Here is a 17,679-nt window from a genome sequence, read left to right as displayed (position 1 = left end):
AGCTGGATAGTTCTGGTCTGAGCTGGGCTCACTACATCCGTAGTCACCTTTCAGGTGAGCTAGGGACAGCTAATATAGGGGAACCTCAGCTGAGATGTTTCATCTTTTCTATGTCATCTTTCATCCTCCAGTGGGCTGGACTAGGCTAGTTCACATGATAGTAGCAGGGTTCCAATAAAGTAGTTAGAAGCAAACAAGCCCTCGTGAGGGCCAAGCCTGCAGCACACACAACATCAGTTCTACCAGCAGCCCAGATTCAAAGGGTAGGAAAATAGACTCCATTTCTTAATGGGAGGTGCTGCAAAGAATTGTAGCCATTTTTGCAATTTACCCCAAAAACTCCGAGGAAGATTCTATTCAGGAAAACATACCTATTTCCTGTACTGGACCAAAGTACCTGGTAATGTTAAATCAAGTGCCCCTGCTAGGGAACCTAATTAATATAGCTTTGAAATCTTTCCCATAATGACTAGCACATGGCATGTACTCAAACAAGTACTAGAAACACTTATAAATTTTTAATTTTTATCATAAAAACTTAAAATCAAAATAATTTGCAAATTATAAAAAGGAAAAAATGAAATCCAATAATTTAATAAATTCCAGTTATTGAATTTTAAATATTTCTTTGTGTCCAACAAAGCATCAAGTATCAATAATTTTCTGAAAGCGTGTTGTCATAAAATTCTTGATGATAGATTCGGGTGCCTGTTAAATAGTTTGAAGATCTATGCAGGATTTTCTTCCCTCTAAATTGGATTTCTTGATAATGATTTTGATACATCTATTTATTGTATGTGCAGGCACCATACTTTGTGCTTTAAAATGTTCATGTCAATTATTCTTATACCCCTGTGAGATAGATGGTTGCAATACATTTTCAGATAAAGGTCCTGAGGATTAGAGGTTTAAATAACTTTGCGAAATTCACATAGCCAGTAAGTGCCAAGGCTAAGACTGAACCCAGAATTCTAAAGCTGATAACCTTCCTGCAATTCTGGTTCTCCAAACATTTGCTTATTGATACTAAGGTCTAGATAACTAAACAAAACCGATCAGAGAACATTAATAATAATACTGATCAAGTACTCTCTATATGTCAGGCACTGTTCTAAGTGTTTACAAGCACTACTTTATTTAATCTCACAATAACCCAATAAGGAGGTATTATCTATGTTTTACCGATAAGTCCCCTAAAGCCAAGGAGGCTAAGAAACTTGTCCAAATTTCTAGGGGAGTGTCAAACTGGGATTCAAACCTATGAAAGTTCTGTTCTTCTCCCTCTAAACTCCCTGTGTTCCAGAGGAGTGGGCAACAGTGGTCCACTGGATGATTCCATCCTCTGGCTTGATTTCATCTGGTCCATGAGAAAAGTGCCAACAAATAACATCTCAATTGTTTTTACCTGTGACATCTTAAAAGAAATATGGATATTAAGCCACTCAAATCTGTCTTGCCTCCCTCTACCATTAATTTCTGCCTATTTCTCTTGGGATAATTTTCTATTCTGCTACCACTTGCAGAGTCTAACACATGGCATCATTTGAATATCTGTAGAATCTATTTCCAATTTGTTGTAGTATTTCAAAGGTCAGATTATTTAACTCCTCTTAAAAACCTTTGGCAACTTGACATTTTCCAAAGAAATGAGTTCTATATTTCTTCACATGGAGATCATATGACCTAGCTGGGATGAATCTGGAGAAGTCTGTTAGTCTCAAAACTAACAGAAGAGTGACTAAATGAAAAAAAGAACCCTCTAAAAATCAAGTAAAGGATACCCCAAGGTCAATTTTCCTTTATAGTTTTTCAGAAGGGTCAAAGACTACCCTGCTTTGAAATACCAGCTGTCTATGAAACTGTGCAGAATATTTTCTCAGAATGGACTCCTGATACATGAGAGAACTTCAGAAAAGTATACTTACACCCCCAAATTAAAAAAAAAAAATCCCGCTATAGAGTATGTGATAGTCTGAAGTAATGATCCCAATTCTTCATTCCCAGATAGTTATTAAACATCCACACCCTTGCCTCATAGTCATTAAACTGGACTTTTCCTTCCCTTGAGTTTGAACTTGGACATGTGACTGCTGTGACACAAGCAGAGGCTTAAAATGTGCTCCTGCAGTTGGACATGCCCGCTATTGCTCCAAACTTTTGCTTAAGATATACAATGATCTAAGGAAGATGAAAGATACAGGGAGCCAACGTAGTCCCAACCCACAGCTTGGAACAAAGCCCAGACTATATCAGCTAGACTCCAGTGAAATTTCCTCCTCTACCTCAAGAGATGACAAAGTGTATTAAATAAGAATCAAGATTAGGATATAGATCCTCAGCAGTAGGTTAGGTTCTTGTACAAGCTCAGTGGCACACTTCCTAAATTCAAACCTGAAATCTAGGAAAGTCACAAATCACTACAGATCATGTACCTTGGCTTTGTTTTAGAAGAGTCAACACTGAAAATGTTATGGTGTGAATACCAAAGGTTTACAGACTTTTTGCAGCCATGTTTCTTTGGTTCATTTATTTATTCTTCCTGGAATTCCTTCTTTGCCTACTGAAACCTTATTTATCCTACAGAATTTAGTTTGAATGTTGTTTCCTCCATAATGTTGTTCCCAATTAAATTACTTCTGCTTCTGAAACTTCATAATACAGTAGCCACCCCTTATCCACATTTTTTTGCTGTCTATGGTTTCAGTTATACACGGTCAACCATGATACAAAAATATTAAATGGAATATTTCAGAAATAAACAATTCCTAAGTTTTAAATTGCATTCTGAGTAGCGTGATGAAATCTCCAGCCTTTGCTCAGTCCTGCCTTGGATACGAATCGTCCCTCTGTCCAGTTTATCCAGCTAGGTAGTCACTTAGTAGCCAACTTGGTTATCAGACTGACTGTTGCAGTACATTGCAGTGCTTGTGTTCAAGTAACCCTTATTTTTACTTAAACACATTAGTGACTGGAGACGTATTAATTCGTCTTTTGTTACGGGAACGTTATTGACCGAAGATGTATCAATACGTTTTTAGACAGTGGTACAATTAACATAATGTGAGAAGTTGTTAGAGCTTAAAATTGCTCAAGGGTTCATTATACAACTTATGATTGTCGTTATCATTCACATTTTGCTCCGTTAGGTTTTTGTTCCAATCTTGTGTATATTATAAACGTAAAACTTTCAAAAATGATGCATTGAGAAATGTTGAGTGAAGAAGAATTTTTCGGTGAATTTTATGCAGATACTTTCTCTGACTGTCTGAGCGACATATATACTAGTGTCTCAGAAAATGATAGTTCTTCAGAATATAGTTCTGATTCAGATGATGTGAATATTAGACCAACAAAAAGACAAAAAAACCTTAGTGATCGATTCTGATACGGAAAGTGAAAATGAAACTCACAGTGCTAGAGAATGCTCCTTTGCTTCTACAGAAGAGTGGACTGAAGACAACATTTCACGAAAATTAGAAGAATTTACAGGTGTGTCACTTGTAACTATAGACTGTAATAACCTGCAAAGTGTTATTGAAATAACAATTAATTTTTGGCCAGCCAAAATAAAAATCGCTGGCCAAGCGCAGAAGCAGCGATGCTAGCAGTTCGGATCTGCCAAACAGGAGCCTTAAAGTGCTTCCTTTAGGTGAAAAGGTGAAAGTTCTCCACTTAACAAACAAACAAACAAAAATTGTATGCTGATGCTGCTAAGATCTATGGTAAGAAGGAATCTTCTATCCATGAAATTGTGAAGAAGGAAAAAGAAATTCATGTTAGTGTTGCTGTCGCATCTCAAACTGCAGAAGTTATGGCCACACAGTGCATGCTAATTGCTTACTTAAGATGGAAAAGACATTGAATTTGTGGGTGGGACACACGAACAGAAAACATGTTCCAGTTGGTAGTAACATGTGGCACCAGAAAGCATACAGCCCACACGAAGACTTCAGCAAGGGATCCCATAAAATGTGTTACACCATTTACTGCAAGTAAGGGATGGTTATAAAGATTCAGGAATAGGTTTGGACAGAAAAATATAAAAATTACTGGAGAGGCTGCGTCTGCCGATGAAGAAGCCACTGCTGAATTTTTGGCAGAGTTGAAGAAGTTAATTAAGGAGAGAGACCGCATCCACAAAACTTTTATTACTACAGCATATTGTTATAATTTTTCTATTTTATTATTAGTTATTGTTGTTCATCTCTTACTGTTACCTAATTTATAAATTAAACTTTATCAAAGGTATGTATGTATAGGAAAAAACAGTATATATAGGGTTTGGTACTATCTGGGGTTTCAGGCATCCACTGCGGGTCTTGGAACATATTCCCCACAGATAAGGGGGGGGATACTGTAGTTGTCTGTATTCCTATTATTGCACTGCTACAAAGTGTGGCAGTCTGCAAACTGTTGGTTACCAGTCTGTGATCAGATATAGAAAGAAACTGAGAGAAAGCAACTAGGAATTGTTAAGCAATTTGACAGTAGTTTTATGTCTGATATACTTATTTTTTTAAAAATTGGCCTCGTATTTGTCTTTTTTCCTTCTAGTAATTCATTTTTTTTTGTTTTAAAAGTATCAGCCCATGACAGATTCAGAGTTTTGAAAAAATGGTTCCTCAACATAGATATTTTGAGCAACACTGTATTACAGCACTTATTTCATTCTATCTAGCACTGTAGTTAACGTACATGTGTTGCCCACTAGCTAGCTTGCCTACCTTCCTTCTTTTATCCACCAAAGCTGACATCACAGTATTTTGGGGGATACAAGCTCCACAGGTAATATTGATAGAAAAGGAGTTGAGATTCGTAGTCTTACATTTAAACTAACCTTTTAATATTCTCTATGAAAAACAGAGGGTGACTTTGTTTTGTTTAACCCCCGATTATTTTTATTGTAGGCCAGTACCCCATGAAGGAAATATATTCTTTACCTTTACTTTGTGACTCATTCTATCAAGACTTCTATGAAGTTACACTTATAGAAATAAAAATCCACCTAACATTTGCATAATCATTTTGCAATGAAACATTATATCACTTTATCTTCAAACAAAGCACAGGCAAGTTCATGGTGGCGGCAGACTTATTAATGGACTCAGCACCAATGCATTGGTGCTAGGCTTTCAGCCTCTTTTTTGCTAGGCTCACTGTTCAGATAAGAACCTTTATAACCAACAGACACCCTGAAACCCCTTTTTAAAATCTGTATGGTGGTCAGAATGTCACTGTAATAAACACAGGCTGAATCATTTGTGATTTGAGGATGATCCAGCCTCATTCAGAGATTAATTATATTTATATACTGGGAGCCTGGCTGTCATTTGGCAGATAAGCTCTCAGCAGTGCTCAATGCCTGGCTTCTCCTACAGTTCCCCGCCTCAAGCCATGCTCAAACCCAAGCAGTCCTGCTTTCTTGGCAGACTAGCCAAGGATAAGAGGAATTGGCAATCCTAAACTATGCTCTTCTCCTTTGTTGAATATGACTGAAATAAAAGTAATGATACCTAGAATCAACCAGTACTCATTGTGATAGAAACATGAGACACTTTCATAGCACTGTTCCCAAAATATACCAAGTAAGTTTCTTTTCGTTCTTTCCTCTATCACCTTCTGTTCTTTCTTAATGTTCTTGTCACTGGCAATGAACAGTGATTAAAGTGGTTGAGAAGAAAGAAAGAAAAGTAATTAAAAAGTCATTTTAGGGTCACAGCATGAACTTTCATTAGAAAATTACGGTCACGCATATTATTATCTAATTTCCCATTATTCACGTAGGGAGTAAGGTAGATCAGGTACTTAGAAAAATAAGCGAAACCAAATATGACTTGAGCTCTTTTATAGGAGAATCAAAGATTGGAGCTAGACAGCTGAAAAGCATAACCTCTAAATTTAATCCTCTTATAGCAGTGCTTAAGGCAAGTTTTAATACATGGGTTTTACTCAAAGACTAGGGGTGAATTTATCAATTATCAAACTATTTTTCCTTAAAATCTTGAAAACTTATGAGGTTTTAAAACCCATTTTGAATTTGGTTAGTCTTTTCTCTATTTTCCTCTCCTTGAAAAAGCTGATTTCATAATTCATAATTTATATAATGCTCCCTGAACATCACCACTTTGTGAAAAGCAAAATAATTTCCTAAATGTACTATATATTAATGATCTAATAAACAGATTTTTAAAAGTCATTCTTTCAGGTACCATGACAGTAGTTACCAAACAAAAATTAGTAATGACTGTAACCAGTAAACGCAATACAGGAATGACTCTTGTAGGGCATTTGTAATCAGGCAAAAGACAGTTTGTGTATTTTATAGGTGTAAGATTGTAAATATTTTAGCTTTATCTAATTATGAGCTTTTTCATATTCTATTACATAAAAGCTGCCTTCTCATTTCTTTTTCATTTGCCATTACTTAAGATAATTAATAACCCCTAATTACAAAGTTTGCAAAACCGGGAACCAATACCAAGAATCACCACTAAATTAGGATATTCTGGGACTTCCCTGGTGGCGCAGTGGTTAAGAATCTGCCTGCCAATGCAGGGGACATGGGTTCGAGCCCTGGTCCAGGAAGATCCCACATGCCACAGCCTGTGCACCACAACTACTGAGCCTGTGCTCTAGAGCCCACGCACCACAACTACTGAAGCCTGCACACCTAGAGCCTGTGCTCCACAACAAGAGAAGCCACCGCAATGAGAAGCCCACACACCACAATGAAGAGTAGCCCCTGCTCTCTGCATCTAGAGAAAGCCCGCACACAGCAACGAAGACCCAACACAGCCAAAAATAAAAAAGTAAATTTATTAAAAAAAAATAGGACATTCTGTGTTGGAAATCTAGTGTACTCCTGACCTGTAAAGAGTTCACTAAGGGGTATAATCCCACTTGCGCTTACTTTCTATCATTTATTTTGTCATTTACTTTCATTTACTTTTTTTTGCTCTATCATTCCTCTCAACAGTGTAAGTTCTATAATACAAGGTACCTTGCCTTTTTGTTCACACTATACCCCCAGAGTTTAGAACAGTGCTTTGCACATAAACTACTCACATAGTTTTAAAATGACTCATCTTATTTTGGGAGAGATAACTTTTAAAGACAATAAAAGCTCCGTTATTTTTCATTTTCCTGTAATTAAGTACCAAGGAAAGTGATACATCATGCCTAGGCTTATTTGACTCATGCTAAAAGAGCAGTTTATATGTCTTTGAAGCTTTATACTACAGATTTAAATTAATTAAACTTAATGTCTTCAAATACCCCACACATATTTAAAAGGCAAACTAATTAAGTAAAAACAAGTTGAAAAAACAGCTAAGATCTATGAAAAAAAATTGTTTCATTTTTCTCATGGACTTCACAGGAGTATATACATGCCATTTCATTAAAATAACATATATTTATATATTCTTGGCTTGTATGATTTTTAAGCACTGTGGAACACTATTATACTTGGTAAACTATAATGTTTTCCATAGTCAAAAAGAGTAACAGGGGCTTCCCTGGTGGCGCAGTGGTTGAGAGTCCGCCTGCCGATGCAGGGGACACGGGTTCGTGCCCCGGTCCGGGAAGATCCCACATGCCGCGGAGCGGCTAGGCCCATGAGCCGTGGCCGCTGAGCCTGCACGTCCAGAGCCTATGCTCCGCAACGGGAGAGGCCACAACAGTGAGAGGCCCGCGTACTGAAAAAAAAAAAAAAAAAAAGAGTAACAGCGTTTTAAGAAATCTTAGAAATCACTTGGTTCCCCTATTGATTTTTATAGATATGAAAACTGAGATCCAAAGTAGCCAAGATCACAAAAACTAGAGTGGACCCAGATCTACTAACTCTCAGCCCAGAGTGAATTTAATGATATCATACTGATAAACAGGAGTGAGAAAGCTGATATAGTACAGAAGATCTTTCTGTATACTACAGCTCTTTACCTATACTGGCACTTACTGACCTTTTCTAATTTCTGAACACACTGTAGTGATCTGGTTTGTAAAAAACATATTCAAATTAGCATGGGGCAAACTGCTTCTGGTTCTCAGAAAAAGAACATAGGAAGTAGTACTCTTTTACCAATTTATCATTCTCTTTCTACTAAATAGGCCCCTCAGAGTAACCCTGACGGTCCATGATGTTAATTTCGTGCTCACAATGCTGGTATCATCCTAGAGCTCAGTGAGAGCCTCACAAAATAGTTCAACATTTTGGTGTTTCCTACTGCTTCTCAGTAGCTCTTTTATGAACAGTTCTCTTCCTAGCATTGAACTTATTTTTTTGTTTTTAACTACTCTATTCTAAGCTGCCTGGTCTGCCATTCCAGTGGCACTTTGAGCACTTTGCTGCTAGGAGAAAGAGAGGTTTAGCCTACGATGCTATGTGTAAGGCTTTCTATCAACTCTGGGCTTCAGCAGGTAGAACAGATTCTTCTACAGGCCAACTATGAGTGCCTCTATACAATTCCAGATGTCACTGGTTGAAATCCCAAAGCAGAGAGCCAAAAGCAGGGTCACTATTGTTCAGAACCATATTAAGCAGCTAGGAGGCAGCATTATCATTGCTCCCAACAAAAGCTGGGAAGTTGGAAGAATCCAGAAGATATGGCCCAGAATATTATTGGAGCTTATGGAATTTCTTTGACTGTAAAAGTCTCGCAGAAGTTCCTTTTCATGATATTTTTACTTATTTAGACTTTGTTTCCGTGCAAAAAAGGTCAAAGGCAACTTACACTAAAGGGCATACATATAACCATGGATAAAGTATAAATAAAATGTAGAAAACCAGTAGGGTGGTAATTTTATTGGAATAGAAACCATTTCTTCCAATATAATTCCTTTAAACAAACCAATAAAAAATGTTGAAATAGACCTCAGGTTATTTCTCTTTTTATATTAGGGTACTTCATTCAACATACATGTAGTGATCAAGGCAAAGGATATCAGAGGACTCAGGCTAGTGGCATGATGGGAGTTGCATGGATTCTGAAGACCATATATGGTTCAAGATCATAGTTAGGTTCTGCCAGTTTCAGATTAATGTATCTAAGCCTTAGTTTCTTTATCCTTAAAGTGAGGCTAAGATCTACTTCATAAATTGCTTTGAACAGCAAACAAAATAACTATACAAGTATAAATAGGATATGAATTTCACTCTCAAGAAGCTTGCAATCTAGGTAAGAAGAAGACTATAATCTAGAGGGAGAAAATGATGAATGTCCTAAGAGTTATGATAACATACTTTGGGAATACAGAAGAAAGAGATTTTCCATCCAGATAGGAACAAGAAGGAAGATCACCTGGAGGGTGATGTGTGGTGTGGGTAGGGTAAGGAGTGTGTCTTGAAAGATGAGTAGTATTTAGTATTGAAGGTGAGCAAGCAAAGTCAAGGAGAGAGGTGATGGTACACAGCTAACAGCCAGCAGAGACAAAAATCACTAATTCTACTTCATAGGATAAAATTAAGGAACAAAATCAATAGAAAACCTACTACAGTTCTATTCAAACCAATATTCAGAGCAAGTTAAGAAAGTGACTTTTCATATCCAATTACTGTAATGACTGATACTATGGGTTGGAAGAGATAAAAGCCCCTCTGAGGACCACTTTATTCTATACTTGTTCTGAGAGAGTAACTGCCTCTAAGGTAAAGCCCTGGAAGTACGCTGTCCTCCCATTACCCCAAGCCTTGCCAACGATTCTCGCAGAAAGAATGGCTTCAAGCAGAGAATTCAACTGTAGATTTGTGCCTCCAGGTTACCATTTACTTGCCTTTTCCATTCAATCAGGGGCCACCTAAGAGAAAAGGCTCATTCTAATTTCTAATGGAAACAATCTTTGTGGTTCAGTACTCTTTCCAAGTGCAATCACTTGGTTTCACTTTGTTTTTTTGGCAAATGACAGAAGCTTTCAAAACATGTTTGGATGCTGAAAAAGGGGGTTTTTAGTGACTTGTAATCTTTAAAGTACATCTCATCTTTTTAAAATTAAATTAAATTAACAAAGAAAAGAGTCCTAAGAAAAAAATATGCAAGACATCAGGAAGGATCAAAAGATGGAGGTTAGAATGGAGGCAAACAATGAATAAGGTGTAAAATTAAAAGCTCTGCAGCAATTCCAGGCAGCATAAGAGAAATTACTAGAGTTCTCTTTCTCTCTGGTACTTTTTTTTGGGGGGGGCGGTATGCGGGCCTCTCACTGTTGTGGCCTCTCCCGTTGCGGAGCACAGGCTCCTGGACGCGCAGGCTCAGTGGCCATGGCTCACAGGCCCAGCCGCTCCGCGGCATGTGATATCTTCCCGGACCGGGGCACGAACCCGTGTCCCCTGCATCGGCAGGCGGACTCTCAACCACTGCGCCACCAGGGAAGCCCTCTGGTATGTTTTTAAAGGGGAAAAAAGTGATTCTCATGGAAGAGTAACACAGAAAGGAAAGAAGAAAACATCTGGCTGTGGGCCATGATTTACCATTCACCACCAAAATGAGACTCTCTTTCTGCTTCTCAAAGTCCATTGCTTTTTCCAAGAAGACATAGGCTCTACTTACACGAAATCAATTATAATGAAGAGACATAAGATAAGGAAGAGATCTAGACAAATAACTCAGAAGACAGGGCCAATACATAAAAGTCAAATTCTACTCTAAAATATTATTGAAACAAAAACTCTGTATAACCAAACTAGCTCTCACATCCTAGCAACAGCTCACTTACCTCAAACAAAACAAAATATAGTAAAATCTAATTATAAAAATTCCTTGCCTTTGTGATTGTGTGTTTTAACTGGTAATGAATCCAAATTTATGCCAATGATATGGACACCCAAGTTCTCTTTTTATAAACAAAGAATCTTATAATAGTATCATCCACCTAGGTGGTTGTGAAATAAAGACAACCCTTTTTAATTCTTTTTACACGAAATGTTAATGGGAAAGGAAAGTAACATTTATCATCTGCCTGGAGAAAATTTCTTATGAAAACAACAGTACAAGGGTTTTAGAAGGAAAAAATGCCATGTATCTTAAACCAGAAGTCAAATTTAGTTTTACTTAAATGGTTGTGTCTTTGTTCCAACTTCCAACCACGCTTTTTAAAAGGTACATTCAAACTATTAGTTTTCTTGTATACCCGAGTCAAAAAGAAGGGAGACCTGAAAACTATCTAGGTACCAAAATAGGGTAAGAAGGCTCTGATTGGGGCTTCCCTGGTGGCGCAGTGGTTGAGAATCCACCTGCCGATGCAGGGGACACGGGTTCGTGCCCCGGTCCGGGAGGATCCCACATGCCGCGGAGCGGCTGGGCCCGTGAGCCATGGCCGCTGAGCCTGCGCGTCCGGAGCCTGTGCTCCGCAACGGGGGAGGCCACAGCAGTGAGAGGCCCGCGTACCGAAAAAAAAAAAAAAAAAAAAAAAGGCTCTGATCATAGATCAGAGGTGATCTTGTAATGTTTCCTTCTTCTGGTGTCTTAGAAAGCAATTTCTAAAGGGAATGCAAGTTTCTTTTTGAGATTATGAAATGTGTTCCTGGGACCTCTAAATTCTTTGTGCTGGGAAACATTTTGTTGAATTCACAGAACATTAAGTCTGTCAAGGGTCCTGCACAGACACAGAGGGTATGGTTGGCAGTCAAATTGGACATCTTTGGGATCTTTTAGTACTTTCCAATTTACTAGTTGAGGACTCTGTCCTGAGAATTACCAGTGATGACAAAGTAGTGAAACAAGGATTTCTTACAGTCATGGTATTGTCTGTAAAAGCTTTAAATTTATGGAATCCTTTTTCTTGAGGGTGGGGGAAGGGGAGAAGGAAGATTAGAGAGAAGGATAAGATTCTTGGTTGAAAAGATAACCTTCTAAAGTAAAGGGGAGATGGAGGAGAAAAATTACACCATATATCAAGAGCATTACTTATTATAATCCACATTCTAAAACTAAGTAAATTGTTTATAAATAATGTCTGGATTTTCCCTTGCTAGCACATGTAATTCTTAACTCTGTACTTTCTCCCTCAGAATTACTTGTTCTTTGTCTCAAATAATTTCAAAATCACTTTTGGATGTTGATTTTTTTTTCTTATAAGTAGATGTTATTTTTCAGAGCAGTTTTAGGTTCTCAGCAATATTTAGCAGAAGGGACAGCATTCCCATATATCTCCCTACTCCCTTTTGAAGCTTCCTCCAGTGTCAATATCCCACATCCGAGCGGTACATTTGTTACAAATGATGAACCTACACTGGCACATCATCATCCCCCAACGTCCATAGTTTATTTTAGGGTCCACTCTTGGTGTTGTTCATTCTATGGGTTTTGACAAATATATAATGACATGTAACCACCATTATAGTAGCATACAGAATAGTTTCACTGCCCTAAAAAAATCCTCTGTGCTTCACACATTCATTCCTCCCCTCCCAAAGGATGTTGACATTTAAAAAGTAATTTTTGAAGCAATATATGTTTAAGCATAGACAAGACCTCCCAAATTTTTGACAAGTACTAAATTACCCATTCTTTCCCACTTGAAAAACAAAATAAGTAGTGTTCATCAACAGAAGGCTAATTAAGCAGCAAACAAAATGCTTTCCTAGTAGCAAGCAAAATTAACAAAAAAATTTAGTGTCATCTAAAAGCAAAGAAAATAAGAGACCAAACTGGAAGAGAACAGAATGCAATCAGGACTCTCAGAATTTACACTATGTTTTTCAGTCCTTGGATTCCCTTTTGAGTGCCGGTTCTAGCCATAAGGGGCAAACTTTTTTTCCCACCGCAGGTTTTCATTTTTCAACAGCCTCCTGACCTACTATTTTTCACTTGCATACATTTTCAAAAATCCAGTTCTGGGCACGAAACAGAATTAATGCTCAGGTCAGGAACTTTGTCTTTAGAAGATGAAATAATGGCAATGTTGGCAACCCAAAGTGGGCAAGAGAAGAAAATTAGGTTCTATTTTTTCCCCTTTTTCTCTCTGCAAAACTTCCTTCCTTATTTGATAAGGAGCAGCTAGCTTAAATTTACCGCAAAGTAAATACGAGCAATTCCCTGGAATGAGACCTTTCACACAGAACTTTACATTGGAATGTGACATCAGCATTCCTTTTGAGTCACAGTGTGGTCCCCACCCCTTTCTCCCAAGAAACGTAAGGCCCCCCAAATCAGGGAGCGGCTCAGGTAGGGCCGTGGGTACTGACGCCCGGAGGGCAGCCAGGCAGGAAGCGTCTCCTGGAGCTAAACCACTGGTGACAATCGTCCTTTGGGGATAGCTGCCAAACAGGGAGAACATTTTCTTTGGAAGAGGGAGGCAGTGCTTTGGAAGTCAAGTAATGAATGACCAAAGAAAGAAGAAAAAAGAAAAAACATCATCACCTTTCATGTTATCACCAGCCGCGGGTGCGAAGAAAGCGCATTCAATCAACGCTCACTCTAGAGAGCCTCGGACAGCCTAGCTGGGAGGGGAGGAGGTCTGAGCTGTCAAAGTCACATCAGTGACCCCAAACCACAAAGGCTTAATAAAGTTGAACTTCCTGAGGCAGGAAGAAGTAGTGTCACAGCCTCGCCTTAACGCGCCCTAACCTAATCCTTTTCTTTTAGGGAGGCACAGGCGCAGCTGAAACATCTTAAGGAAAGTTTCGATCACTTCCAACCATTGGACGTGGTTAGACGGAGAGAAATGTCCCGTGCCACCCTCGCGCGCGCGCGCACACGACTCTCCGTCGCTCCCAGGTTTCAGGAGTTTGCGAGGCCGCCGGGGATCCCCTCTACCGGGAGGGTCGGGTACCTGGGCTCCGGGTTCCGGAGACCCAGAGCTGGCTCGCGCCCAGTGGCCCATGCGCCCCACCCGCCGCTGGCAGCCAGAGGGCGGCGCCCCGCGCAGGTGAAGCGGCCGCTGCCCCGCTGCCCGCGCCGCCCTACCTTCTTTACTTTGGCCTCCAAGTCCATATCTGTGTGTCAGAGGGGTTCCTCCTGCTGTCCTGGATCTAACACCCAGGCTCGCCTGGCCTCCGGCACCGCTGCAGGTACTAGGGGAGAGCTGCTGGGTCTCCGGGGCCGCTGCCGCAGCCACTCGCCCGGCGCCGTCAAACTTCCGCCGCCCAGTCAGCTACAGACGGCCTGAGGCGGGGACTGGGAACAAAGAGGCCCAGGCAGCCAATGGCAGCCGGGCCCCGCCGGGCAGCCGCCAATCACCGAGCGCCGCACGCACCTTCGCGGCCGGAGCGCGGCGAAGGCAAGGTGAGGGGCGGGGCCCCGTCCGGGGCGGCGCCCTGCAGAGCGCAGTTCGGTATCCCTGACCTGGTCTCTGAGGCTGCCCTGGCCTTCAGCTGACCTGCTGGTGAAGAATTGGAACCCAGCCTACCTCCAGCTGAAGAAGAGCCCTTCCGTTCAGTCAGCTTGTACCTGTTTTTGCTTGGGACCTTGGGTATGTGTCCAGCGGAGAATTATACCACTACTAGCTTCTTGTTTTCTTTTCCTAGCAAAGAGATCGTGGAGGTTGTTAGGGATCCTTGTGATGGGTGTTGCACCCTAATTTCACTATTAAGTTGTGGAGATGGCCTTTTCTTAAATGCTTTTCTCCAAGTCCCAAGCACTGACTGGGAATCTCCTCTCACAGCCTTAATGTCAATGAAGATGGTTATGCGTTTTCTGAGAACTTGGTAGTTCAAAGATGAGGATGATGTGAACCACTTCAGGGACAGGTTATGCCATTCCTTTGGAAGTAGAGGCTTGCCCTTTGTCCTTGTTGTGTGAAATGGTGTGAGGGTGCTCATGTGCCTCATGTTTTGATGAAGCAGTTTCATAGACGTAACAAGCAGCACTGAAGTACTAGAGCTGGATACAAATCATGGCCTCATTCAGGAGCAGTTGCAATGAATATACCATTAGCTTGGTGGATCTGAAAGGGATCCTAAGGATTATTGAGTCTAGCTTTCTCATTTTGCAGGGAACTGAGGACCCCAGAGGTATAGGGACCTGCCCAATTTCGTAGTCTCCTGGGGGCAGAGCTAGTGTTCATGAGTCTTTAAGCAATGTCTCCAGCAGGTTTGGGACAGCAAACACAGCCTCTGACTAATTAAAACAGAAGAATCTTTTTTTTTTCCCCAGTTCATGGTAATGACAGAAAATTATAATGGTCAGATAGCAGGTGACCTCTTAATCTGGCATCTAAATTTAAAAAGGAAAAAGTCCCAAATCATGTAGATATTTAGGTCCAGATTTCTCTCCCCCTTACCTTTGGAAATTTGGTAACTGAAAACACCCCAAATTCATTTTAGCTAACACTTTTAACCCTTTGCTTACTTGGCTATTTATTAATGTTGTTCAACATGAAACCAAGCAAGCCCCGGAAGGACATTCCCAGGGACAGACCCCTGGTGTCCTCTGCTCCTTGTCTGTAGAAGAGCTTTAGCCACCTAGGCCTTTCCCAGGTTCCAAAGAGCAGATTTAAACAGAGAACTGAGAAAATGCAGAAACAAAGGAAAACAGTCAAGCAAGGCTAAATAATAATAGTTTAATCATAACATAAAGTCAAGGACCTTTAGTTCCTCCTTAAGGGCTATAGATAATATCCTGAACCATATCCTTGAGTTGATTTTGCAGAAAGCAGACCCTCCCCCCCAAGATGAAAACTGCTGACCACCAGCGTGTAGACCCCAGACCAGTTGGAATGAATGAATCTTCAGGGATTCCTGAAACAGTACCCTGTTAATTCACCATTGACCAATCAGAGAATTGTGCACAAGCTGGTCAGGCACCCTGCAACCCACACCCCTGATGTTGCCTTTAAAAACCCTTCTCTAAAAGCCATTGGGGAGTTCCAGTCTTTTGAGCATTAGCTTCCTGTTCTCCTTGCTTGGTGCCTTGCAATAAACACTATACTTCACCACCATCTCATGTCAGTAGATTAGCTTTACTGTGCATTGGATGAGCAGACCCAAGTTCAGTTCAGTAACAGAGCATTGATTTATAATGTGATGTTTTCCTTATCCTATTAATAAACTAAAAATGGAATGACCAAAATGGTCATGAATTTTTCTTCTCACTCAGTTTAAGTAAAGCTTTCCCATCCCATTTTCCCAAGCCATCCTACAATGTTTGGGCCCCTGCAAAGTTTACCCAGTGTAAGCTCCAATGAGCATGAGGTTTAGTTATGACAAGGCAACTTGATCTTTTCCAGGGAGCTTAAAATGTCCAGTGAAACAGTTTAAATAAGGCATCAAACAAATGTTGTAACATAAATTTTGGGCTTATTTGGTGAGATTTCAGAGACAACACTAAGAAAGATATCTGGAAACATTTTTTTACCATCATATTTTGCCCTTCTCTCTCTCTTCCCTCTCAACCCTCCCAGCATCACTTTGTGTATCACTGGCAAGGTGAAATGCAGTGATTTCTACCTGGAATCATTACTATGCCAATTATATAGAAGATAACTTTGAGGTAGATAAGTATTAAGTTAGGAGGATTAGATTTCAATTTCTTATTTAGCTATTCAAGTGTTAAGCTAAAGAGATATTAAGGAGTTAGAACTGGCGTTGTTTGATAACAAGATGTAGTTGATAACAGAAAAATGTAGAAGATGACACACGTTTCTGGCTTGATCATTTATATAGATGGTTCAGGAAAAGGGAAAATACAGGATGATGGGCAATGTTTTTCTAGTTGTGTTTTCTTGGGGGGTGAGGTGGGGAAAGGGTACAGTTTTTTTTTTAACATCTTTAGTGGAGTATAATTGCTTTACAGTGTTGTGTTAGTTTCTGCTGTATAACAAAGTGAATCAGCTATATGCATACGTACATCCCCATATCCCCTCCCTGTTGTGTCTCCCTCCCACCCTCCTTATGCCACCCTTCTAGGTGGTCGCAAAGCACGGAGCTGATCTCCCTAAGGGTACAGTTTTTAATATATTGGGTTTGAGGTTGGGATATTGAAGTAAGGTATCCAAATATAAATCTTAGAGATGAGACTTGGACTGCTATGGTAATTTAGGAGTCAACATCTTACATAGACAAATAATTGAAAGCCATGGATGGAGTAAGATCAGCATGGGAGATTGCAAAATAAAAGAATATCAAAGACTACATTTGAGCAAAGCGGAGTAAGAAAAGCACAGAAAGGAGTTGAGGGTTAGTCAGATGGTAAGAAAAAAAAATTAGAGTCCCAACAACTAAGAGAAGAAATTCAAGAAAGAATTCATCAACAATGTCAAATTGTGGAGGTGTCAAATTCTCATTGGATTTAACAGAAAGGAAGTCATTGGTAAACTTGGGAAGTGATAGCTATATCCCATGTGAAATAGGCTGTGGGCCAGACTGAGGCAGCAACAGTTATGGAGAGTTAGAAGGAGTAACCAATGATTTTAAGGAGGTAGAAAATATTGGAATTGAGTGGTTGAATTGAAGGGAGGGAGGATGAGTATAGAGTGACTCTTAGGAATCTATTTTGGTAACTGGTATGATGGCTGTAAATCACTCAAGATAGGAAACAGGAGGAGGAAGTTTGATTGAGAAAGATGAGGGGTTTCATTTGTATGTAATGATTTTTCAAGGCCAATTGGATCTGAGTTTGGCAGTCAAAAGAAACATCTGGGCTGGAGATACAGATGACTGATTATAAATATGCAGGCATACACATCTACATATACACATGTGCATATAAACACACACACATGGTCAACATACTGTAAACACTAGGA

General features: G+C 39.9%; 2 protein-coding genes across 5 annotated transcripts in view; one reads left to right on the top strand and one right to left on the bottom strand.

Moving 5' to 3' along the window:
- Window positions 1–14,087, bottom strand: part of TES (testin LIM domain protein) — a 43,604-nt gene extending 29,517 nt beyond the window's left edge. For 2 of the 3 annotated variants that reach the window (XM_081243613.1, XM_081243612.1), the window contains exon 1: window positions 13,902–14,087. Coding sequence is in view for 1 of the 3 variants with exons in the window: in XM_081243612.1 (XP_081099738.1) it covers window positions 13,902–13,928 (27 nt within the window). In the remaining 2 variants the exon portion in view is untranslated. Of the gene's footprint in view, window positions 1–13,355; window positions 13,436–13,901 lie in introns of those variants that run through there. The other variant, XM_081243614.1, reaches the window with a different exon arrangement.
- Window positions 1–17,679, top strand: part of TFEC (transcription factor EC) — a 663,356-nt gene that overhangs the window by 407,329 nt on the left and 238,348 nt on the right. The window lies entirely within an intron of this gene.

The sequence above is a fragment of the Mesoplodon bidens genome (assembly GCF_964165515.1).
Source record: "Mesoplodon bidens genome assembly, chromosome: 9".
NCBI classification, from domain to species: domain Eukaryota; kingdom Metazoa; phylum Chordata; class Mammalia; order Artiodactyla; family Ziphiidae; genus Mesoplodon; species Mesoplodon bidens.
The sequence above is the reverse complement of the archived record's forward strand: the minus strand, read 5'-3'. Positions and strand labels throughout refer to the sequence as shown.